General features: G+C 43.5%; 1 protein-coding gene across 1 annotated transcript in view; it reads right to left on the bottom strand.

Annotated features, from left to right (window-relative positions):
• Positions 1-342: 342 nt before the first annotated feature.
• Positions 343-26487, bottom strand: part of znf518b (zinc finger protein 518B) — a 58299-nt gene continuing 32154 nt past the window's right edge. The window contains exon 2 of the mRNA XM_084331732.1: positions 343-7274. Within this exon, the coding sequence (XP_084187858.1) occupies positions 3786-7163 (3378 nt within the window). The 5' untranslated portion in view covers positions 7164-7274 and the 3' untranslated portion in view covers positions 343-3785. The remainder of the gene's footprint in view (positions 7275-26487) is intronic.

Below are 26487 nucleotides of genomic sequence, written 5' to 3'. Positions count from 1 at the left end.
TTCTCTACCCCGTCTCTCTCTCTTCTCTATCCCCTCTCCCTACCCTTCTCTCTTCTCTATCCCCCTACCCGTCTCTCTCTCTTCTCTACCCCGTCTCTCTCACTTCTCTATCCCCTCTCTCCCTACCCGTCTCTTCTCTATCCCCCTACCCGTCTCTCTCTCTTCTCTACCCCGTCTCTCTCTCTTCTCTATCCCCTCTCTCCCTACCCGTCTCTTCTCTATCCCCCTACCCGTCTCTCTCTCTTCTCTACCCCGTCTCTCTCTCTTCTCTATCCCCTCTCTCCCTACCCGTCTCTCTCTTCTCTATCTCCCTACCCGTCTCTCTCTCCTCTCTCTTCTCTATCTCCCTACCCGTCTCTCTCTCCTCTCTCTTCTCTATCTCCCTACCCGTCTCTCTTCTCTACCCCGTCTCTCTCTCTTCTCTATCCCCTCTCCCTGCCTGTCTCTCTCTCTCTCTCTCTCTCTCTCTCTCTCTCTCTCTCGTGCAGACTATTTTGGGGGGCAGGGGCTCAATTGGGGGGTATTTCTAAATTGATATGGTCTATATATGGGGGGGGGGGGGGGGGGGGGGGCGCGGAAGTGACAGCCCTAACAGGTATAAGATAATATGCTTTCACTTGAGCCATTTTGCTTCCCCTGTCGAAGTGGTTGCATGGAAGGATGTGAAAATGGCCTATGCAGAATCACAGGTGCCGCGGATGGGAGCTGCGATGTCAAGCAAGAGCAAAGCACACCTTTCAGGGGTCGGCGGGGCACACAGAATACACTACACATGCAGTAACAATCGACTCAAGATCACTTCTTCGGCTAGCATTATTAACACTTATTAATTCGGACACATACAGTACTTTAGAACGGTGTTCCCAAGACTGCTAGTTACTACCAGAGTTGGGGTTTGTTTGCTCAAAAAAAGTTATATATTTACACATTACTCGTTACTCCTCTTAAAAGTAACAAATAACTTTACAAATGACTCCCTAAGGAAGGTGTTTCGTTGCACTATTCGTTAAGATTACATATATGCATTACACCCAAGGACCAGCTGTGATACATTCTCCCCAGAGTTCTAATATATATATATATATATATATCACGCTCTGCAGGGACAGGTTCTGCATGTGTCTCGGGGGAAGAGAAGAGGGCACCGGGCACTCGGCTTGTGTCCTTGCCTGTGTCTCGAGGGACGAGAAGAGGGCACCAGGCACCCGGCTTGTGTCCTTGCCCGTGTCTCGGGGGACGAGAAGAGGGCACCAGGCACTCGGCTTGTGTCCTTGCCCGTGTCTCGGGGGACGAGAAGAGGGCACCGGGCACCCGGCTTGTGTCCTGGCCTGTGTCTCGGGGGACGAGAAGAGGGCACCGGGCACCCGGCTTGTGTCCTTGCCTGTGTCTCGGGGGACGAGAAGAGGGCACTTGGCACTCGGCTCGTGTCCTTCCTGCATGTGTCCTCGCCTCTCCTCACACAGCGGGGTATGCCAATATGCCAAGAGAGGGAATAACATCATCTCTCTCGTGTGCAGTTCCAACAGCGTTATGACAGCGAATGGGAGACCGACAAGGGGATGAAGACAAGCTAGTACACTAGGGGAGGTTTTAGACCCGTTTTAAAAGGGCCCCTTCGCCAAAGAACAATGAAGATTTATTTTACACATAATCTCACACACGTCCAAACACTCTAAACAGTTTTGCACACATAGTTTGACAGTTATTGAGAGTGAATGAGCTTGAATAGGGCCACCAGTGATCGGGAACATTGAATCTTTGTCTTGTGTTAATTACAGCTCAATGAAATTATATGGTAGCAGTCCCTATAAGACAAGGTGTTGCTATGTTTTCATCTTTTTTTTTATTTTTCATTTTTCATTTCACAGTGCTATAATTAACACAACACAATGAATCAATGTCGCCCCGATGGCATCACCAGTGGCCATATTCAAACTCATTTACAATCAATAACTAACTGTCAAACTAAATGAATGTGTGCAAAACAGGTGCGTGTGAGATTATATGCAAAAGAAAAATCAGCATTGTTTTTCGGTGAAGTGCCCCTTTAAGGTTATTCCAATAAAGAGGTAATAAGTGTAGCATCTATTTGAATCCATCACCATAGAAGGGGTTACAGATCTCTCTCTCTCCGTCTCTTAACGTATCCTCTTGTCAAGCCAGTGAGTGCACAAGCTGTAAACTAGGGGGGTTAAAAGTAGGGTTGGGCACCGAGAACCGGTTCTAATAGGAACCGGTTCCTAACTTCCGGTTCTGGAAGTAACATAATTATTTGCATTTCGATTCTTAATTTCGATTCTTAAAAAAAAATATATATATATATATATATATATTAGGGCTGTCAGTTTATTGCGTTAATTAGATTAATTAATTACACAGCAAATTATCGCGTTATGAAAATTAATTACAAAAAAAAATTATAATAATAATAATCTTTTTTTTGTATCTCATTCATTCCATAAGAATGTAGAATACACATTTACAGACTTTTTTTTTATAAGGTCCATTTGCATGTTCTTGGTATCTGATTCTAGGGACATCTATGAATCTCAGGGAATGTATTCCCAGTGTCAGAAATACTGTGGGCTAGATCCACAAAGAATGGATTGCACGGTGCAAGTTACACCCTTACAATTGAATTGAAAATGGGGGACCCTGATGTAAACAAGACAAAAGTCTTTCTCTGGTCTGCATCCCCTTAACAATTGTGTGTATTGAGCCGTACTGTATTGTACCCATTCTGCAATCTGTTAATAACATTTTCATTCAATCAATCAATCTGCGCGGTGATTGATTGAAAATTTTATTTTGAGTAAATTGTAATGAACCAAATGAGAATATCAATAATTTTTTTTAATCTTTGACTGAATAACACCATGCTCAAATTGACCAGACCTGAAAAATCTAAGCAAATTAATAGATGGAAGATGATTAAACAGAAGGTTTTGTAGATACAGTACTGAATTCTGACATCCGGACACATGCAATTTGAAATGTGATTATAGAATATAGAATATCAAGCATAAAATGGTTATGCGATTAAAATGTGATTAATTGGATTAATTAATTACAAATCCTGTAATTAATTAGATAAAAAAATGTAATCGCCTGACAGCACTAATATATATATATTTTTTTTTTACTTTGTTAATTAATACCCTAGTTACAGTACAGCAACCAAATTAAACTGTATCAAGTCAACTGACAATGATTGTGAATAGTATGAAAAAAATTTAAGATTTTTCAAAAAAAGTAAAAAATTTCCTGCGAAATAAGCTGTGACCTGTTTTGACCTGCACCTCAAAGAATCGGAAGCGAGAATCGATTAGAACAGGAATCGAAATGGAGAATCGGAACCGGATTTGTTCATATCCAAACGATGCCCAAACCCTAGTTAAAAGGCTCATAAGGAATCCACGACAAAACAAGAGGGAATGATAACGAACGTAACGCAAGTAACAACCTATTTGTTAGATCAGTATCCATATCTTGGTTACCGAAATTGGAACAGTGATGTGTTACATTACTTTGTTACAGGAGAAAGCAATGCGATTACAGTTAACGTGTTACTATGTAACTGTACTAAGTAAATGTACACTGCCTGTAACGCATTACCCTCTCAACACCGGCTACTACAGTGGGGGAGTCACAGTTAAGTACTCAAATCGGTCAAAATCACATTGCACTTAAAACCAACACCTACATAAGATGATGTCATTCTTTTAAAATGTCCACACCCTCCCAGTCTGATACTGTCGTTTTGTGGGAAATGTGCACTTTCTACATCAAACATTGTCGGAGTAACTCGGGACTCTTACAGTGCACCCGACCACCTCGTATTTCTGTCCCACACCTTTGCTCAACCTCATCTTCAGGATTTGGCACTTGGGAACGACGTCTGGGGGTCCCGTGTCAGCGGCAGCAGCGGCGGCGTTGGGGACCCGAGGTTTGGGATGGTTGAGGACCACCACGGGTTGGTACGGGCCCGGCTGCTTCACCAACTGGTCCACCTTCAGTGGAGTCGTGGGCAGAGCTGCGGTGCCTCGGGGCTCCGCCGGCGGAAGAGTCTTCGATTTGGATGCCTTGTTCTGTTTCCGTCTCCTCTTTTCTGGTTTCCACAGCCCTACTTGCCCTACCCTTTTCAAACACATCGTGAGGAATTTGGAGGATTCACTCTCCTCCTCCGCCAAGGAGTGGCATTGCCTAGGAAGTCCTTCAGCAACAGGTACATCTGTCTGGGATGTGATTTGAGAGACAGCTTCATGTTGAACTGATGCAGGTGGAGATTTTGGACAAGGCTTTTTTCTGCACTTTGCATTTCCATTTGTAGTCACGCCGGGCGGAGATTTTGGACAAGGCTTTTTTCTGCACTTGGCATTTCCATTTGTAGTCACGTCGGGCGGAGATTTTGGACAAGGCTTTTTTCTGCACTTGGCATTTCCATTTGTAGTCGCGCCGGGTGGAACTTTTGGACAAGACTTTTTTCTGCACTTCTCATTTCCATTTGTAGTCGCGCCATTTTTTTCATCCTTAATGTCTGAGGGAGTCCCAGTTACCATCAGAGTGTGTTTAAAGTGTGGATCAGCACCACCTGCCACCTGCGGTGTGAGGGTCGTGTACACCTGCGGTGTGAGGGTCGTGTACACCTGCGGTGTGAGGGTCGTGTACACCTGCGGTGTGTGGGTCGTGTACACCTGCGGTTGGGGGGGCGTGTACACCTGCGGTTTGAGGGGCGTGTACAGCTGCGGTTTGAGGGTCGTGTACACCTGCGGTTTGAGGGTTGTGTACACCTGCGGTTGGGGGGGCGTGTACACCTGCGGTTTGAGGGTCGTGTACACCTGCGGTTTGAGGGTCGTGTACACCTGCGGTTTGAGGTTCGTGTACACTTGCGGTTTGAGGGTGTACATACCCTCTTTGGCCACCTGGACACAGTTTATAGGGGTTTCCTTCCCCTCCTTTTGCCCTAATGATGTATTGGCGTCACCTGAAGACGTCTTGACAGGAGAGGCACCTTTGCTCACCATCGCCCGCAGTGCGAGCACCAATGGCGGAACGCTCCCTTGGCCGTCGCCCGGCTGTTGACTCAAGGAGAAAACAGACGAGATAACCGGAAAACCCTTAGGTTCAAACAGGTCTCCTTCAAATGCCCTTTCATTGTTGCCTCTTCCGGACGGGGTCCAAGCGGAGGTCTTTGAGGCTGCGAGAGACTCCACTCTAGGTTGTTTGGTTGATAAGAGATAGGTTAGAGTGCTGTATCCAGTGTTGGGCATAAGAGAAGACTGGTCTGGGGTGACTGGGCCCTTACTAACGGACAGTGGTGGAGGTGTTCCTTGGACATTTGTAGTCATCAGAACGTGTGACGCAGAAGAGACGGACAAGGCAGGCATTCTACTCTGCTGATTCTGGCCAGGGTAGTTATTCTTAACTACCAGTTTCTCATGCAGATTCTGGCCAGGGTAGTTATTCTTAACTACCAGTTTCTCATGCAGATTCTGGCCAGGGTAGTTATTCTTAACTACCAGTTGCTCATGCAGATTCTGGCAAGGGTAGTTATTCCTAACTACCTGTTTCTTCGTGCCTGGAGTGGCATTCCCCGTAGTACTGGCCTCCCTGAGTCTATCATTCAGAGCCGCCTGCATATTTTGGATACTTTTTGGGTAGCCAACATTCACGGTTGGGAGACTTGGGAAATGTCCTTTAGTCTGTTTTTTTGTTTCATGCAGTGCCCTATTGGGGACAGACCAGCCATTATTGGCTGGATTTAGGACAGTTACTGACTGACTGGCCGTTGGCACAATAATGGGACGCGCTGCCTTGGCGGTCAGTGTTTCTTGCACCATTATCTTGATTCCATAGGTCCCTTTGGTTGCTGGAATTGGAATACTTTTGGCAAACTTGGCTGGAACAACTGTGGGACGTTCCACAGTTAAGTTTATCGTTTCTTGCCGTTTATGTTCCACAGTTAAGTTTATAATTTCTTGCTGTTTATGTTCCACAGTTAAGTTTATCGTTTCTTGCCGTGTAGGTTCCTCAGTTAAGTTTATCGTTTCTTGCCGTTTAGGTTCCACAGTTAAGTTTATCGTTTCTTGCCGTTTTCTTTTGGTTCCTCGTGGTCCTTGGTATGTTGGATTCAGGAGGCTTTTGGCAGGCTTGGTTAGAACAACTGCAGGGCGTTCCACAATCAGGTTATTGGTTTCACAAACCTTTCTGTTAATCGTGTACATTCCCACACCCCCTGGCTTTGCTGTGTTACAGTTGTTGTTTAATGCAGACGATAATGTCTTTCCCAAGGCTGTGTTTTGTGAGACGGGGTTCCTATTATCCTTTACCAATGACTCGTTTTCTTGTTGAGTGACAAGTCTCAGCTTTAGTTCCTTTGTCCCGTTGACCGTTTTCACCTCAATAAGTTCCACCAAGCAGCCAGCAGGGATAGTCACCTCCTCCGGAAGGGAGACCGTTAGAGCCCTATTGTGTCGTATGGGTTCATTTAGAGGGGATAACAGTTCTGCTTCGACTTTGGCGACAGTAGGCAAGTTTGTGTCCACAGTTTTACCTTTCTGTCCCACTTTCTGTGCCCCTCTGGCTGGCGGTAGGGTAGTGGGTGGTATTTTGATCTGAATACGTGGCGGTGGTTGCGGTAGTACGTCACCTCTGGGTGCTCTGGGCAAGACAGTGGCAACGGGGGAATGTGGGATTGCTATCACGACAGGCTTACTGGGTCCTTGATCGATGGGCTTGCCGTGTAAACGCTGAATGTGATTCATGAGGTAATCCCTCCGATTATATCCTTGTCCACAGTATTGGCATTTGTGTGGATATGTGACGGTGTGCTGTTTCAGGTGCGCATGTAACTCTGTCTCGCTTTGCGACGCGTGGTTACAATAGAAGCAGTAATATTTCGTCGGCATGTGCTCCAGCATGTGCTTCCGGAACGCCGCGGCGTCTGCGGAAACAAAGCCGCACTTCTCGCAGTACATCACCTTCGGTGCACTCGGCCGGCCGTCGAGACCCAACTCCTCCTGTCCGTTGTTCAGAAAAGGCGACATGTTCTGGAACGCAGCCGGCTTCATGGTCAGGTGGTTATCCTTCTGAGCGTATGGTTCCCGATGCTCCAGATTCAACAGCGTAACGGGCCGGCGTTGGGGGGCGAAATCCCTTTCCATATGTCCCGAGACTTGACCCTCAGCGGTCGGAGGGGCAGAAGAGCAGGTCTATCCCAGGGCAGAACAATGACATCAGAAATGTGTCTGTGTCCTTCCTCTCTTCTGTGTAGCCTACGGAAAACGATGAAAGAAAATTGTGTTAAAAATGGGAAGTGAATTAAACGACCGTTGACAGAAATTCTGCATTCATCTGATCCTTGGGAATTCAGACCGTAAACGTTAGCACATTTTGTGATGTTTTTCATCCAACCTGCTATTGTTCACGTACCGAAGTCAGAAGAAATGTTGTACTAATAACAAAGTAAACAAGGCAACTCAAGCAGGAGTGCTGTTGCTGCCAATGCAAAAATCGACTTTCTGCTGACGACGAGAAAGTGTGAGCGAGATCGCTATATAATAGTTGACGCGAATTGCGTCGTCAAAAGTACATCCACTAAAACTTTTTGCCACTGATGGGTGTCTGAAGAGTTTGACAGAAATCAGGCCAGAGTCATTGCAGAAAGATAAGCGTGTTGGAGAGGAGTACCCAGGAGTACTGCGGAAGGTTTGTTGTGTTGGAATTGCAATACAGCTAGTTTAGCGCTATCTAAAAAAATTAAGATTAATAAATAAATACATTTCTTTTTTAAAACAATGGTTTGTGTTTGTGGATTTCCAAATTGTGCCAACATGTCACGCCACTAGGGCTGACCTTCGAACCTTTTTTTGGCCTTCGAAGCTTCAGGGCCGAGATTCGATTTTAATTCGAAGCTTCGAGATTTAAAATAAATTATAAAAAATGTATATTATAATTTATTTTTTTTTTTTTTGTATCTTATGTTGTGGGACTTGTACAGCACTTTGGTCACATTTGTTGTTTTTAAATGTGCTCTATAAATAAAGTGGATTGGATTAATAATGAGTCGGGAGCTGCGCTGCCTGGGCGGCTGCTCTCCGTTACACAGCCAACAACATTACATTACATAATTATGTTGCAACCTTTGTCTATAAAGCAAACAATTATATAAATATCTATATGTAGTTAACACTTTAAGTGCCGAAAACGTGTTTAGGCGTCCTTCCCCGCCATGCTCAAGTTGCCGAGGACGCCGTAACTCGTCTTTAACACTTTGACTGCCGGGAACCGTCTTTAGACGTCTTTGCTGGCCATGCTAAAGTTGCCGGAGGACGTGTTACGTCGTCCTTATATCAATATTTCAAAAATCTGCGATCGGATTCATATGTCCCCTCCGCTGGCCTGAGATCCACCAGCAGGACCCACTGAGCTCTCTGGCAGTTCAGGAGCGCCATCTGGTGGCCGATCGGCGCAATCGCCAAACAGGATGTTGCATAGAGGTTGTCCTAGACGTCCGTATTACTTCCGGGCGCTCGCTATAGGTCCCGGCATTCTAGCTCGTCACAATACACAGTGATCGATTGCCAATAACTCGATAAACAACATGATTTGGACGTATATACCATTATACAAGCTGGAGATGGACTGGGTAAATCTACATCCCATAATGATAAGATTTCTACTCTACGATGATCGCCCAACGGCGCGCGGAGACTGGGGTGAGTTTCAGCGTGTAACGTTACCGTCTTCGATACTAACTGCTATTATCAACATTTGACCCACATTAGATGATTGGTATAACGCTGCCCACGGAATTATAAACGTCCCCTAGCCCATCCGGTCAACATCAGATGACGTGTAGTAACTTCTAGAAGTACGTCTAGTTGGAATTTTTTATATCGCGCTGATTGCCATAAAACTGTATTGCATCATCAATATAATGCATTTGGGGCTATAGATCACGTTCTGGAGAAAGCTGCAGAAAGAGATGAAAACATACTTATACATTAGACCATACTTTACTATGAATATGTGAATGAAAAAGTTTAACGTTGCTACACAATGAACAATACATATAGGACTTTGAATGGGCCCTAATAATGGCAATGTAGCAATAGAATTTAAAAAGTTATAGCCCTGCAAAGAAGGGGACTTTCTCCATAGACAAATAGCGCTGGCAATCTATGGTATATCATGAATTTAACCTTAGGCAGCCTATCAATATTTCAAAAATCTGTGATCGGAATCATATTTTCCATCCGCAGCCTTCACACACAGTTCTGAGCTCCTCTCAATCCTCTAGCAGTTCAAGAGCGCCATCTGGTGGCCGATCGGCAGAAGCGCCAAACAGGAAGTTATGTGGATGAAGTGCTGATCGTCCATATTACTTCCGGGCACTCTCTATAGGTCCCGGGACTCGATCTCGACACAATACATAGCGATCCGTTGCCAATAACTCGATAAACAACATGATTTGGATGTATATACTATTATACAACCTGGAAATAGATCGCGTATTTCTACATCCCATAATAGGAATATTTCAGTTCCACGCTCATCGTCCAACGGCGCGAGGAAGATACGGTAAGATTCAGCGTTATTTTTGAACGTGTTCGATATAAACTGCTCTGATGATCATATCACCCACACTAGATGAATGATATAACGCTGCCCACGGAATTATAAACGATCCCCCGCCCATCCGGTCATCATCAGATGATACGTAGAAACTTCTAGAAGTACGTCCAATTGAAATTTTTTATCTCGCACAGATTCCTACCAAACTGTATTTCATCATCAATATAATGCATTTGGGGCTATAAATCACGTTCTGGAGAAAGCTGCAGAAAGAGATGAAAACATACTTATACTTTAGACCATATTTTACTATGAATATGTGAATGAAAAAGTTTAACGTTGCTACACAATGAACAATACATATAGGACCTTGAATGGGCCCTAATAATGGCAATTTAGCAATATAATTTAAAAAGTTAGCCTTAGGCAATCAAAGTGTTAATAAACACAAAGGCAGAATTCGACTTAATTTTTTTATGTTTTTATATCGGGTCGGGAAACTATAAAAATTACTATAGGGAATTGTCAGGGGTGTAAAGTTTAAACCTTTTTAAATCTTAGACAAACTAAACACTTTGCTTTTATGAAATATTGTAAGCAGTCATTTGAGGCTTTATAAAAGCAGCACAATGAACACAAATCTGTCAGTGCCGAGTCCGACCTCATCTTAAATAACAAACGGCATTGCTTGTTGTAGTTAACAAAGAGGGGCATAGTTAATGAGGCGTAGGATGTTTTTTTTTTTTTTTTTTATGTATTCAAATTTTATTTTTCCATTTGAATCCCATGCCCATCGAACGAAGCTTCGAAGCTTCAAAGTATCATGTAGCTTCCATAGACAAAGGACATTTGAATGCCTATATTATGTTTATCATATGCATTAAGTCATAGAGTCACTTGAAAGACTCTTGATAATTCTCTCCAGCATTGCCAAGATGTAGCTCTATGAAAATGTCTACACCACACATACCATTTATTAGGGCTGTCTTAACACTTTGGCTGCCATGAAACGTCTTTAGACGTCATTGCCGGCCATGCTCAAGTTGCCGGAGGACGCTGTACAGCGTCCTTATATCAATATTTAAAAAATCTGCGATCGGATTCATATGTCCCCTCCGCTGGCCTGAGATCCACCAGGAGGACCCACTGAGCTCTCTGGCGGTTCAGGAGCGCCATCTGGTGGCCGATCGGCGCAATCGCTTTAACAGGAAGTGGCATAGAGGTTGTGCTGGACGTCCGTATTACTTCCGGGCGCTCGCTATAGGTCCCGGCATTCTAGCTCGTCACAATACACAGTGATCGATTGCCAATAACTCGATAAACAACATGATTTGGACGTATATACCATTATACAAGCTGGAGATGGACTGGGTAAATCTACATCCCATAATGATAAGATTTCTACTCTACGATGATCGCCCAACGGCGCGCGGATACTGGGGTGAGTTTCAGCGTGTAACGTTACCGTCTTCGATACTAACTGATACTAATAGAATTTAAAAAGTTATAGCCATGCAAAGAAGGGGTACTTCTCCATAGACAAATAGAGCCGGCAACCTATGGTATATCATGAATTTAACCCAAGGCAACCAAAGTGTTAAATACTTCGAAGCTTCGATCGATGGCACAAGCTTCGAACATTTAAAAAAAATCGAAGTTACAAAAAAAATATATATATATTAATATTTTTTTTCAATTTTTTTTTTTTTTTTTTTTTATTATTTATTTTTTACTTCTCTGTGTGTGTGTGTGTGTGTGTGTGTGTGTGTGTGTGTGTGTGTGTGTGTGTGTGTGTGTGTGTGTGTGTGTGTGTGTGTGTGTGTGTGTGTGTGTGTGTGTGTGTGTGTGTGTGTGTGTGTGTGTGTGTGTGTGTGTGTGTGTGTGTGTGTGTGTGTGTGTGTGTGTGTGTGTGTGTGTGTGTGTGTGTGTGTGCATGGGGCCATTGGGTGTGGCCAGGGGACAAATACACTGGAGGAAAGTAACCCAGCTCAGCACTGCCCAAATTATATCATCACTATTGCCTGTTTGAAGGATATCATCCTCAAACACATATACACCACCTACATGCCTATTCTCAGTCCTTGCCCCACAATGGTGGAATGAACTACCCACCCCAGTTAGGACAGCCGAATCCCGTCCAATCTTTCGCCGTCGACTAAAGACGCACTTCTTCAACCATTATCTGAAATAAAATTAAAAAAAATCTAACCCTAACTAACCTTACTGTCATGCACTTGTCCTAATAAACTAACCTACACTGTAACACGCAACACTTTGATGAATAGTGTTACTCAGCTGATAGAGTTGTATCCTTCCTGATGACCTGTCGTACAGAACTTATAAGTCGCTTTGGATAAAAGCGTCAGCTAAATGACTAAATGTAAATGTGAATGTAAATGCCTTGTAGAATTCCACACATAAGAAAGAAAGATACTGGGATGAATAAACAAAATAGGAAATAAAATGTAGAAATGCATGCAATACATAAATAAATATGAATCTCCATATATGAAATAGAACATTTAGATAAGGTGCTACTGAGATGTTTTGGTGTGTTCTTTGTTTTTTTGTGGAAGTAGCCCTTCTTAAAAATGCATGAACATTCACTGATAATTGGTCTGTAGTGGAGTCTACAAGGTCTACATTGCCGGACCTTGTAGACTGACATAATTCTGTGCATAGTTTAGTCTACACAGGCCATATTTCAAATAATCAAAATCTTACTTCATTCATCTTAAACATTCTTGATTTGGGGGATTGGTAGTTCCCATGAAATCTGAAGTTGTTCAAACGACAACATCGATCCACCTTGAATTAAATCACACAGCCGTGTTGGCTGTGTCACAGTCACGAAAGGGGCTACTTAATTCATTAATCCAATCCACTTTATTTATAGAGCACATTTAAAAACAACAAAGTTTACCAAAGTGCTGTACAAGTCCCACAACATAAGATAAAAAAAAGAAAATTATATAAAAAAAGAAAAAAAATATATTAAATTTTTTTTTAATTCGAAGCTTCGAATTAAAAATCGAAGCTCGGCCCCGAAGCTTCGATTGCCAAAAAAAATCGAAGGTCAGCCCTACCATTTACTTGGCTAATCTGACCTATTCCCCTAGCTTTCTATGTCCTGTAAGAATAGGGTAGTAAACTGAAATTAATGAATGTTGTTCATACTGTGGGCTGTGGGAAAACGGATTGAGGCATTCTCAAAGTGCGGCCCACGGGCCAATCGCCAGTTCCTACCAGACAGTGATGAGTTTCTCAGATGAACCATCATAAGATTCTCCTTGGAGGCTTCAAGCACAGTCCAATATTGGAGGTCACTGGGTTTGAGGTCCCCAGTTCACCTAACCTAGCCTTAATAGGTGACACGTCTGACATTCCAAAAGAAACAAGGTGTGGTTTGTCAAACTGTCCATAATTGCTTTGATCCTCCCCGTCTCTAAGTAGAGCTGTCCCAGTCCCAGAAGCCTTTGGGCATCGAACTTCGTCAGGGTTTTTCGAACGGACGTTCAATTTGAATAAAGTGATTAATCTGATTAAATGGATATTTTTTAATTTATTAAATCAGCTTTCTTTAATGAATATAACTCATCAGTTTTAATACTATAATATTAGTGTAGCCTAATCTTTATCTGCAAAGAAATAAAAAAATAAAAAATTAATTGTTAAAGATATTTTTATTAAAAAAATGCTAATGTTTATTTAGAATACGAATGCCTGGGCGCCAGGATGGCGCACCACGTACAGCACTGCGGTGCAACACGGCCGTCCCGGGTTCGACTCCCGGACCCGGCGACCTTTGCCGAATGTCTTCCCCGTCTATCCTCCCATACTTCCTCTCTCTCTACCGGACTGCCCGGAAAAAAACAATAAAATATCTACAAAAAACATAATAAAAATGCCAACGTAACGAACGAAGGTCCGAACGTTTGGGCTCAGCCCTATCTCTAAGTAGCATGTGCATCAGAAATAATGATGTTCTGCTGTGAGTTAATGTGTCTGACATGTTTTTTGATGTTTCAATTCTGTATTTTCTTCTGTATATTGCTTTTGAGAAAGACTCAATATTGTAAAAACTAAAGAAGTCCACTTTTGTTCAACACTTAGTATGTAAAACTAAAATATTGTCCACTGCTGTGAGAACGTGTAGTACTTCCCTACTTTCACACTAACAGTAAGAACACTGTACTACTGCTCTTATACACCAACAGTAAGAAGCCTTGTCCAGATTCTAATGCCTCGTAGGGCTGGGCGATACGGCCTCTAAATGATATCACGATATATATCACGATATTTTGACATTTCCTCTAAAGCACTTAAAAATGCTTGATTTAACCCTTTGATGCATAGTCACGCCAATATGGTGATTATAATAGTCCCTGCAACATATGTCTGCATTAAACCATGAAGATGCTTTCAAAAATAATTAAATTAAAAGTTTAAAAGTTTAAAAATCTAAAAGAGTAGTCTACTGACACACTAATACAGAGCAAAATGTATTCACATTTAAGACTATTTATACAAAAACTCTTGAGTGCATAAGACTTTTGCACAGTACTGTGTTTTCTATCCACTTTAGCCAAAATCACTCACACACACACGCGCGCACACGCACACGCACACGCACACGCACACACACACACGCACACACACACACACACACACACACACACACACACACACACTTCTTCATCAGCAAAGTCTCTGCCCTTAGATCTCTCTCCCCCTTGCCCCCCCACCCCCCTCCCACCCACTGCCTGCTGTTTTTGACCAGTTTGTCCCGGTCTCCCTCTCCTCCCTCTCCGATGCCATTAAACACCTGCGACCAACAAATTGCCCCTCAGACGCACTCCCCTCGCGCATCCTAAAGGAAGTATCTGACCCTGTCCTCCTCGCATTATTACCTCTACTAAACGCCTGCCTCAGCACTGGATGTGTCCCGGCTGCCTTCAAGCATGCTGTGGTCCAGCCCCGGATAAAGAGGCTTGGGCGGTATCATTTTTACCGGTATACGGTATATGACGGTATGACTTTCATTTTCATCAGCGGGGGGGGGGGGGTGGCAATCCGTGTTACCAAGTAAACAAATCACGGAGATGGCCAGTTAGCCCCGCAGCATCCAGTACTACTATCGTTAGCTCTCAGAATGGTAGCCAGAAGCCCGCAGCATCCAGCGGCGGAGCTAACAATATACTCGTTATTATCACCACACATAACGCTTGCTTATATTGAAACACGTTGAGATTAGGGCCGTTCTTTCAACCTGAAAGTGCACTTTCTTCAACCTCGAAGTAAACAAATCACAGAAGGTAGCCAGTAGCCACTAGGGATGGGTACCTTTCACATTTGAACCGATACCGGTACCTGTGAATCGATACCGGTACCCAACGGTACCTTTTTTCGGTACTTTAGTCTCAAGAAATTTAATTTACCTACCTCAGTCGTAAAAAATAAAATCCAAACTTCAAATAACTACAATTTCGACAGTTTTCGGCTTGTCATTGCTCCGACTGCTTTGTTGTTGAATCAAGTCAAATCCTAGGTAAGCATATATTGTGCGTGTGAACGTTGACATGAAAAAAAAAAGTAAAAAAAAAAAAAAAGTAATTTTTTTTTTCGGTTTTTCAATTGATTCGATACTCGGTAGTACCGACGTGTTTCGGTTCGGTACCTCAAAAGTACCGAATTCGGTACCCATCCCTAGTAGCCACTGCCGCCTGCCGGCACCATCCAGGTATCGATGTGAGCTAACGGTAGCTAGTTAGCCTCGTATCAACGTGAGCCAGTTGCATTATGATTAAAAAATGTCAACACTCACTCACCCCGTTTTATATTACATTCCCAAAGAAGTGCCTCCGTCTCTAGTAGTCGTAGCTGGATGAAGTCACTGGCGACTCGTGGAGTTGAGGGTTTTGCTTAAATCCGAACAGACTCCAGTCCTTTAATTGTCCAAATGAGACAGTGTGTGCAAGTTTAGCTCGTTTGACAAAACGTTAGCCATCTGTAGTCAGGGAGCTCATCGTGGGCTGGAGTGACGGTGGTTAACTTCGACGCTTCATCGTTCAATTGTAAAGTATTATTATTATTGTAACTGCAGTCGTGTCACAGTGTAATGGACCTGTCTCAAAACCCTGCCCCTTTTCTTGATCCTCCAATCACAGCTGTCGCTTACCTCTGACTTCCGAGGAAGTCAGAGGTAAGCGACAGCTGTGATTGGAGGATCAAGAAAAGGGGCAGGGTTTGAGACAGGTCTATTCAAGTTACGCTTCAGTATGATGTCATAGTAGAACCGGTTAGAACAGGCTAGAACGTTCTGGAAGTTTGAGGATGCTTAAGCTTTAGCAGTCTGCTCAGAGATAGAGGAAATGCATACAGGTTACTGAGGTTAGTGTGATGCACCTCTGTGTTCTCCTCACGTGACTCACAATTAGCCAATCAATCATTAGGAAACTGCCCTCTGCTGGCCGTGCTGTGTGTGTGCAGTCCCCGTCGAAACTCCGTTTCAGTGTAAATATAAACTGAAACCCAATTGATTTTGACGGTACCGTCGGTATTTCTAAATACCGTGGTATACCGTAATACCGGCATACCGCCCAAGCCCAGCCCAACCTCGATCCCTCTGTCTTTGCCAATTTTAGACCCATCTCACAATTACCATTTTTATCAAAAATCCTGGAGCGTATAGTCTACATACAGCTACAATCATTCCTTGAACACAACAACATCCATGATAAATTCCAATCTGGCTTTAAACCACGACACAGCACTGAAACGGCCCTCCTCCGTGTCTTAAACGACCTGATCTCAGCTGCTGATGCAGGTAACTCATCCCTGCTACTACTCCTTGACCTCACAGCCGCCTTTGATACGGTAGATCACCACATCCTCTTAGCTCGCCTCGAGCATTACATAGGCCTTAGGGGCCCCGTCTTAGACTGGTTCCGGTCCTACTTAAGCAATAGGACCTTCTCTGTCCAAATTGGTGACCTGCGGGGTGCCCCAAGGCTCGATATTGGGTCCCACTCTTCCTCCTATATATACTCCCCCTAGGCCAGATCTTGGCAAAACATAACATCTCATTCCATTGCTTTGCCGATGACGTGCAGGTCTACCTCCCCTTAAAACCCACCCAAGGGAAAACAATAAAACCAATACTTGACTGCCTGGTAGAAATCAAGTGCTGGATGTCTGATAACTCCCTGACACTAAACAAAGGGAAAACTGAGGTCATTGTTTTTAATAGTGCCCCCCCCGGCCCCCCTCATTGACGCACTTGGTCCCCTGGGTCCAAACCTCTCCACCTCTGTCAGGAACCTCAGGGTCATCTTCGACAGCAATTTTAAATTTGACAAACAGGTCAGCGCCGTAGTCAAAAACTGTTTTTACCACCTTAGACTCCTGGCGAAGACAAAGGCATACCTCTCCAAAAGTAACCTAGAGATGGTGATACATGCCTTTGTCACCACTCGCCTCGACTACTGCAATGCCCTTTACACGGGCATCGACAAATCCCTGTTTCGCCGCATACAACTGGTGCAGAACGCAGCCGCGCGCCTCCTCACCAAAACAAAAAAACATGAACACATCAGCCCAGTTTTGGCCTCGCTCCACTGCAGGGGGCGAAATTAAAGCCCGCCGCCCGCCAGGGGCGCTCAGTTTTTACCTTTGGCGCTTGCCACTGAGAGCCCTGCCCGCCGTGTGGCGTGTAGACGTGTAGTTCATAACGCTACTCTTATTTTGAAAATCTGTGCGGGTCTCATTTCCGGCCCAAGCGCAGCTAGAGTCATAATATCGATGGCTCCGGCAGTTAGCAGCATTCGGTTCGTATGATATTCTTATTTTGAAAAAAAACGTGGCAACGAGTCATATCCGCCCAGCCGGGCCAGCCCTGCAGCGGAATACTATTGGCTTCTGCTCGTATCAACACAGATGCCTGCAGCTCTAGTGCTAACGTTAAGCTCTCAGAATGGTAGCAGCTCGCCCGCAGCATCTAGTGCTAACGTTAAGCTCTCAGAATGGTAGCAGCTTGCCCGCAGCATCTAGTGCTAACGTTAAGCTCTCAGAATGGTAGCAGCTCGCCCGCAGCTCTAGTGCTAACGTTAAGCTCTCAGAATGGTAGCAGCTCGCCCGCAGCTCTAGTGCTAACGTTAAGCTCTCAGAATGGTAGCAGCTCGCCCGCAGCATCTAGTGCTAACGTTAAGCTCTCAGAATGGTAGCAGCTCGCCCGCAGCTCTAGTGCTAACGTTAAGCTCTCAGAATGGTAGCAGCTCGCCCGCAGCATCTAGTGCTAACGTTAAGCTCTCAGAATTGTAGCAGCTTGCCCGCAGTATCTAGTGCTAACGTTAAGCTCTCAGAATGGTAGCAGCTCGCCCGCAGCTCTAGTGCTAACGTTAAGCTCTCAGAATGGTAGCAGCTTGCCCGCAGCATCTAGTGCTAACGTTAAGCTCTCAGAATGGTAGCAGCTCGCCCGCAGCATCTAGTGCTAACGTTAAGCTCTCAAAATGGTAGCAGCTCGCCCGCAGCTCTAGTGCAAACGTTAAGCTCTCAGAATGGTAGCCGCTTGCCCGCAGCACCTAGTGCTAACGTTAAGCTCTCAGAATGGTAGCAGCTCGCCCGCAGCTCTAGTGCTAACGTTAAGCTCTCAGAATGGTAGCAGCTCGCCCGCAGCTCTAGTGCTAACGTTAAGCTCTCAGAATGGTAGCAGTCTGCTCTCATCTATATGTCCCAGTAAACTAAATTGTCTTAACGTTATCTAGCGGGCTAGCAGTAGCTACAGATAGCTCCTGATATCAATGTCTTATAACATTGATTCAACGCGTATTCTAGCTGAGGGCTTGATGAATGTGATTAGACCAAAGAACCGCAATATTATACCAATAGGGTCCAGCTGCAGCGCCGGAGAATCCTTGCATGCTGAATGTAGAGTATTAGTATAGGGTCTAGCTGCATCGCCGGAGAATCCTTGCTGGAGCTGGAGGCTACTCAAGTATACACAGACAGTGGAGCTGTTTGCAGATAGCAAGCATTTTGACTTATTGCGTGGTGGCGATGTCTCGCAGATAATACAACTACAAGTATGATTATATAATATATATTTTATTTAAAAAAAAATTATATAAAATATATATATATTTTTTTTTAATCAAAAAAAATTTGCAGGTAAGAAATATGCTTGGCGGGTAGATTCTTCCCATCTACCCGCCACTGGCCGGTGAGTCAAAAAGTTAATTTCGCTCCCTGCTCCACTGGCTGCCTGTTCGCTTTAGGATCGATTTTAAATTAGCCCCAAATGTTTTTAAATCACTAAATGGCACGGCTCATCCCTATCTGTCTGAGCTCCTGCACCGCGACACCCCCCACCGATCCCTCAGATCAGCTGACCAGCTGCTATTGGTGGTGCCTAGAACTAGGGATGCACGATATTGCTTTTTTGACACCGATACCAATAACTTTATGCTCCTCTAGCCGATAACCGATATCGATAACCGATATTTATTGCATTATAAATTTTTTTTAATGTATATATTTTTTTTGATAAAAAAATATTTTTTTCAACATGAAACAAAACATATCACAATACAATAATAATACATAAAGAGAGTTTGTAGTGGCTCTCTATTTATACCCTTGGGCGGGGTCTACTATGACATCACCGCTATGACCTCACAATGTTCCAGAACGTTCTAGCCTGTTCTAACCGGTTGTACCATGACATCACACTGCAGCGTAACTGGAATTACACTATGACACAGCTGCAGTTACAAAGACTTCCCAGGACAATAACTTAACACCAACTTAAATGTGACCTAACCAGACAACAGAAACAAAAGCCAAGACAACAGTTTTGACTGATAAAGTGACCATATTTATTTTTCCAAATGAAAATTCACAATCCGTCAAACAGCTTGTGGTGCATCCAACCTAAGACGCTCGAAGCTTTTTGTTCTTCTTTTTTCAAAGCGGAGCCTTGAAAAAGAGGCTTTGAGTGGACACATCACCACCTCACATCACCACCACAACAACGGGTCACCTGCGGCATCACCGGCATCACCACCTCCACGGTGTTGGGGGCCCGCGACGACGGCGCGAGCACGCTTGTACCTATTGACGAGTCGTTTGCTAAATTAAAGAAGTTTGACAGAAATGACCCAAGGGCTCAAGCCGCTAGCTTTTAAGCAGTCCTTGGTGGTGCAAATTAACCTGGCTACTACGGAGCAATAAGTGACTGCGTATTCAACCAAGGGTTGCATCACAGCCACGAAAGGGGCTAGCTTTGCTTAGCTCCTCGCGTCGTCGTGGGCTTCTAAGTTAACACAATAACACACCGTCGTGGCGGTGGTGATGCCGCAGATGACCCGTCGGGCTGGATGTATTGCAAGTTGTTGCCCTTTTCCCTCCTTGTGGACCTTCTGAATTGCATTTATTACAAATAGCAAGCGTCTTTTTCCTCTGAAACTCAGAGTACCGACGCGGCCATCTTTGTTGTTAACGTTAACTTGCGTGGCTACGTCACAGCCAAGAAAGGGAGCGCTGGATTTGTGTAAAACGCCCTGTTCCTAAACCACACGCTGTCAGTCGTAGCACAGTACTGACAAAACGGGAGCCTACAGACAAAACAAACGCACTTCATTCCAATTCACCCACACCGCATTTTTTTTTACCAAAAAATATATTATATTATCGGAGCTATTAATAACGTTATCGGGTTTATCGGGATGACGTCATAATTGCTGATATCGGCCCGATAATTATCGTGCATCCCTACCTAGAACTAGGCTCAAGACTAGGGGAGACAGAGCTTTCTCCACTGCAGCGCCTAGATTGTGGAACAGCCTCCCCCTCAGCGTACGGACCGCCCAGACCGTGCAGGCTTTTAAATCACTTTTAAAAACCTACCTGTTCTCCTTGGCCTTCCCCCCGACTTAATCACTACTAGACCCCTGGCCCTTCTATCCTCTTGTTTTACTGTGCCCTACCTGTTTTTATTACTTTCATTGCTTTACTATGTTTTTAATCTTATATCATGCATCATATTATTTTGTTTTTATTACTTTCATTGCTTTACTATGTTTTTAATCTTATATCTTGCATCACATTATTTTGTTTTTATCAACCTGCCTGTGAAGCACTTTGGTGCCAGCTGCCGCTGCCTGGAAATGTGCTATATAAATAAAATTGACTTGACTTGACTTGACTTGACTTGACACACACACACACACACTAATGTGAGAAAATAATAATAATTTTTATCATCAGCAATGTTATAACATCCTACTGGTAAACAAAACACTGTAAAGGTGTGTGCATCATGTGTATTAAATATATATATATAAACGTTTTAATTGCATGAAACATTATGAAGTATTCTCTTATGCAGCTTTTCCACCGTCTGCCCTCTACCTACTCGACTCAGTAGTAAGTAAGTAACGTTTATTTATAGGGATGCACGATATAGATTTTTTGACACCAATATCGATAACGTTATGCTCCTCAAGCCGATAACCGATATTTATTGTATTATAAATTTTTTTTTAATGTATATATATATTTTTTTTTGATCAAATTATTATTATTTTTTTAGTATTTATAAGCTCCGACGTCATCGGTACTGCTATCGGTACTCGAGAAATTATGGAGTTTTTTTTGAGGAATTTAAACGTCGCAAACTAATCTTGTTGGCCGTTTTCTATATCTCTCCTGCCTCGGTGTCTCTGCCTGCGCGAGGAGCGGGCTGTGCTCACACACACACTCACACACACACACACACACGGGTGCTGCCGAGTACAGACAGCTCTGCTCTCATCATGGCGGACAGAACGAAACGTTCAAAAGTCTGGGTCTATTTTACTAAAGTCGATGCTGACGCTCGTTGCCACAAGTGCAACAAGACATTTGCCACTTGCCAGTAATGTATAAGCGCTGGTACTTGTCAATGTGGCTGGCGGGGAACTAACGTTAGCTCCGAGTAGAATAATGGCTGACAATCCGGAAGTAAATAAACTAATGAGAGCTTCCGATTGGTGGTAAGAAGAAGAGATGGGTGCAAGCGGTGGGACGTAATTGGCAGATCGACTGTCTGCCTCCGAATGTAACGTGACTACGTCGTCACAGCCAAGAAAGGGAGCGCTGGATTTGTGAAAAACTCCCTGTTCCTAAACCACACGCTATCAATCGTACCACAGTACTGGCAAAACGGGAGGCTATAATAAAAACAAGCGCACTTCATCCAAATCCACCCACACCGGATTTCTTTTAACCAAAAAATGTATTATATATTATCGGAGCTATCAATAACGTTATCGGGTTTATCGGGATGACGTCATAATTGCTGATATCGGCCCGATAATTATCGTGCATCCCTATTTATTTATATAGCACTTTTCACAGAGAGAACTCGCAAAGTGCTTTACATACAGCAGAAATAAAATATAAAAATAAAAAGCAAGAACCATTCAAGTGATAAGAGATGGAGCAAAAACGCAATGCATCAGAAAAATAAAAATAAAAAGAGATTTAAAAAAAAATTCAACAGACGCTGCAGCTCTTAGGCCACAGGAAGGGCATTCCAGAGTCTAGGCGCTACAGACTGAAAGGCTCTGTCACCTTTGGTGATCAGCCTGGTGCGCGGAATGACCAACAGATCCTGGTCAGCTGTCCTCAGGGTCCTGCTGGGCACATATGGTTGGTTTAAATATTCTGGTGCCTGGCCGTGCAGAGCTCTAAAAGTGAGCACCAGGACTTTGAAATTAATTCTAAAATGTATAGGAAGCCAGTGCAAGGAGGCTAGAACTGGAGTGATGTGACACCTTCTGCTTGATCTGGTTAGCAGTCTTGCAGCAGTATTTTGGATGAACTGGAGGCGGTCTATGGATGATTTATTGAGGCAGGCGAGAACCCAATTGCAGTAGTCTATTAGTAGTACCCCCCCCCCCTCCCCCCGTCAGTGTAGCTGGTCGTCATAGCGAGGGTGTCATGACGTCATCTTCAACACGACACACACGGACAATAGAGGATTTCGAAGCTATGTGCCTTATTAGCTCATTTATGCTAGCCGCAATGCTAATGGTTAGAATGCGAGGCTACTATTTTTTGGAACCAGTTCATCCGCATCCATATTACATTGCCGTTTCTGAATAAAACATGTAGGGCTAACGTTTAAACTCGCTAAACTCTTAACTTCTTCACAATCTCGTATCCTCGAAACAATTACAAACCTGTGGCACCGCCTCTCTGTCTCTGGTTGTGTGTAGGGATGGGTACCTTTCACATTTGAACCGATACCGGTACCTGTGAATCGATACCGGTACCCAACGGTACCTTTTTTCTGTACTTTAGTCTCAAGAAATTTAATTTACCTACCTCAGTCGTAAAAAAAAAGAATCCAAACTTCAAATAACTACAATTTCTACAGTTTTCGGCTCGTCATTGCTCCGACTGCTTTGTTGTTGAATCAAGTCTGTAACTGCAGCGGTGATGTCATAGTAGCACCGGTTAGAACAGGCTAGAACGCTCTGGAACATTGTGATGTCATAGTAGACCCGGCCATAGTGTATAAATAGAGAGACCCTATAACAGGGGTGTCAAACTCATTTTCACAGAGGGCCACATCAGCATTATGGTTGCCCTCAAAGGGCCAAAGACCGTATAAATGTTAATGTAATGTAAAATAAATGTAGCTACTCATTTACATATTGTTAAACATGTTGTTTCAGTATTTATTACTTATTCAAGTTATCCATATTGCATATGCATTTGCATAGATGTAAAAATATGTTAGCTTATGTTATTTTAACAAATAATTTTAGTTTATCAGAACCCCATATTACTACATCAATCAATGATCAAACCATTCAAGTAAATAACAAAGAAGAATATCATCAAATACAAGCTATGACATTAAGTTTGTTCAAAACCTTTTTGTCACAGTCAAGAGGGGCAGAACTAACAACTGTGAGCTGCAAAGAACACGTGGGACAGATGTAGCAGATGTTACAAAAACAAATGGCTGCACACAACCTTGCAGAGGCCATACATCCAACTAATGGGAGATAGTTTAATTAACTTTAATTAACAGATTGCAGAATGGGTACAGTACAGTACAGCTCAATACACACAATTGTTAAGGGGATGCAGACCAGAGAAAGACTTTCGACTTGTTTACATCAGGGTCCCCCATTTTCAATTTGTAATGAAATTGCTATTATGTGTCTGCATGAACACACAACTGTAACTGTACTCAAAAATAACAAAATAAGGGTTGTCTCAGTTCACAACTATATTGGTCAAGTTTTGGGTGGGACTTGTTTGCGTCCCTACAGCTTCTTATTCAATTGAGCGAGATGCTCGGTTATGTCACACAGCCAGCTTGCATCGGACAGTTCAGACAATATTTCTTCAACCCTTTACCTATTCCGCCTGGATCTTTTTTGTATTTTGGGCTGTAAAATTGTCAAAGAATGTCTGAGGAGTAAGTGCTATTGGCTTTTTTCCTTTGTTACTTCATCAATACCTCAGATGTTCAACACACATGTATGTGTAAGAATGTGTAATAACTAAGGCTGTCAAAGCTTTATTAACGCATTAACCCACAATTATTTTAACGCCGCAATTTTTTAACCCAAGATTAATGTTAAAAAAAATAAAAAATAAAAAATAAATTCGTGGCTCTTGGGGGGCCACATCAAATGACGTGGCGGGCCGCATTTGGCCCGCGGGCCGTGAGTTTGACACCTATGCCCTATAAGGTTCGTTCCTTCACTTCTCCACCAGCCTCAGACAAGCCACATCGACACCAGAGCTCTTAACTGTAAGCATATATTGTGCGTGTGAACGTTGACATGAAAAAAAAAAAGTAAAAAAAAAAAAAAAAAAAAAAACGGTTTCTCACTTGATTCGATACTCGGTAGTACCGACGTGTTTCGGTTCGGTGCCTCAAAAGTACCGAATTCGGTACCCATCCCTAGTTGTGTGTGTGTGTGCGTGCGTGACATAAGTTGGGCGAGTGTGTGTGTCTGAGAGGGAGAGACAAGAGAGCTGCGCCAAAGTAAGTCTCATCTCAGCCGTGGCGGCTTAGAAACTGACGCGAGGTGAGGGTTTATGCACAACATCACGATGTCCATGATACGTTTAAAAAGTGTATATTTTTTTTTTAAGTGTATCGTTAATAAACTGTACCCGATATTTATTTAATATCGTCATATCGCCCACCCCTAATGTCACATTCTAATGCCTCCACATTCTAATGCCTCCACATTCTAATACCTCCTCCACATTCTAATGCCTCCACATTGTAATACCTCCACATTCTAACGCCTCCACATTCTAATGCCTCCACATTCTAATGCCTCCACATTCGAATGCCTCCTCCACATTCGAATAAATCCACATTCTAATGCCTCCTCCACATTCTAATGCCTCCACATTCTAATGCCTCCACACAGGGAGCGAAATTAACTTTTTGACTCACCGGCCAGTGGCGGGTAGATGGGAAGAGTCTACCCGCCAAGCATATTTCTTACCTGCCAATATATATTTTATATATACAATTTTTTTTTAAATAAAATATGTATTATATAATCATACTTGTAGTTGTATTATCTGCGAGACATCGCCACCACGCAATAAGTCAAAATGCTTGCTATCTGCAAACAGCTCCACTGTCTGTTTTGGCTGTGTTGCTCTTCTAGAAAAATAATCCTTTCAGGGTTGCCTATTGAAATACTGTACACTTTCCTACTGTACACTTTCCTGATTAATTGAAATGGGGGACCCTGATGTAAACAAGACGAAAGTCTTTCTCTGGTCTGCATCCCCTTAACAATTGTGTGTATTGAGCTGTACTGTATTGTACCCATTCTGCAATCTGTTAATAAAGTTTTCAATCAATCAATCAATCACACCTCCAGTACAGAAACATTGTTTGAGTTTGCGTGTCAGGTAGACCATTGATTGACAGTCGAGTCTGCCAATTACATCACATCGCTTGCACTCCGGTGCTGCAGCTGGACCCATTGCCCACCTCTGCTGTTGATAACGCTAGCCAAGTTATTATACACACAGATACACAGTGGGCCAGTGACTTTGGTGTAGGGGTGTAACAATGCATCGATCCTAAGGGGGAAATTCAACTGCATCGATTTGAAAATGTTAGAATAGATTATCGCAATTTTAATGTGTACACGTTATGTTATTGTCATGTCCGTTACAGCCAACACACCGACATACGCTACTGCATCAACGTTATGATTAACAAAGCAAGGCATTCGTTTTGTTGCATTAACGTTATATTACTATTGCTATCGATAAATCTAGGTGTTCTAAAAATCTATTGCTATTGGTAAGAGAGACTATAATAAGTTGGTGTCTCGGAAAACGAGAGCCCTGATCGCGGAGTTTCAGGAAGTAAACAAGAAAAATGAGAGCTTCCGATTGGTCATTTGCTTTATTTCCCATGAAACCAGTCACTTCACTCTACTGTGATTGGACCGTTGGCTTGAGTGCAATGTGGGACTTGTAGTTTTTTAACGATCTCGCAGCGGAGGAAAAAAAAGACGAGAGGCAATCTGTATTCGCACAGCGTGCGCGTAATTGATTTTTACCGTTCGCATACAAATATTTTTAGGGGCCTGCTTATGAACTACACGTCTACACGCCACACGGCGGGCAGCCCTCTAAGTGTCATGCGCCAAAGGTAAAAACAGACCGCCCCTGGCGGGCGGCGGGCTTTAGTTTCGGTCCCTGCCTCCACATTCTAATGCCTCCACATTCTAATGCCTCCACATTCTAATACCTCCACATTCTAATGCCTCCACATTCTAATACCTCCACATTCTAATGCCTCCTCCACATTCTAATGCCTCCTCCACATTCTAATGCCTCCTCCACATTCTAATGCCTCCTCCAGAT

This window comes from Notolepis coatsorum, assembly GCF_963971535.1.
Source record: "Notolepis coatsorum genome assembly, chromosome: 16".
Lineage (NCBI taxonomy): Eukaryota > Metazoa > Chordata > Actinopteri > Aulopiformes > Paralepididae > Notolepis > Notolepis coatsorum.
This window is presented reverse-complemented; position numbering and strand designations above follow the sequence as displayed.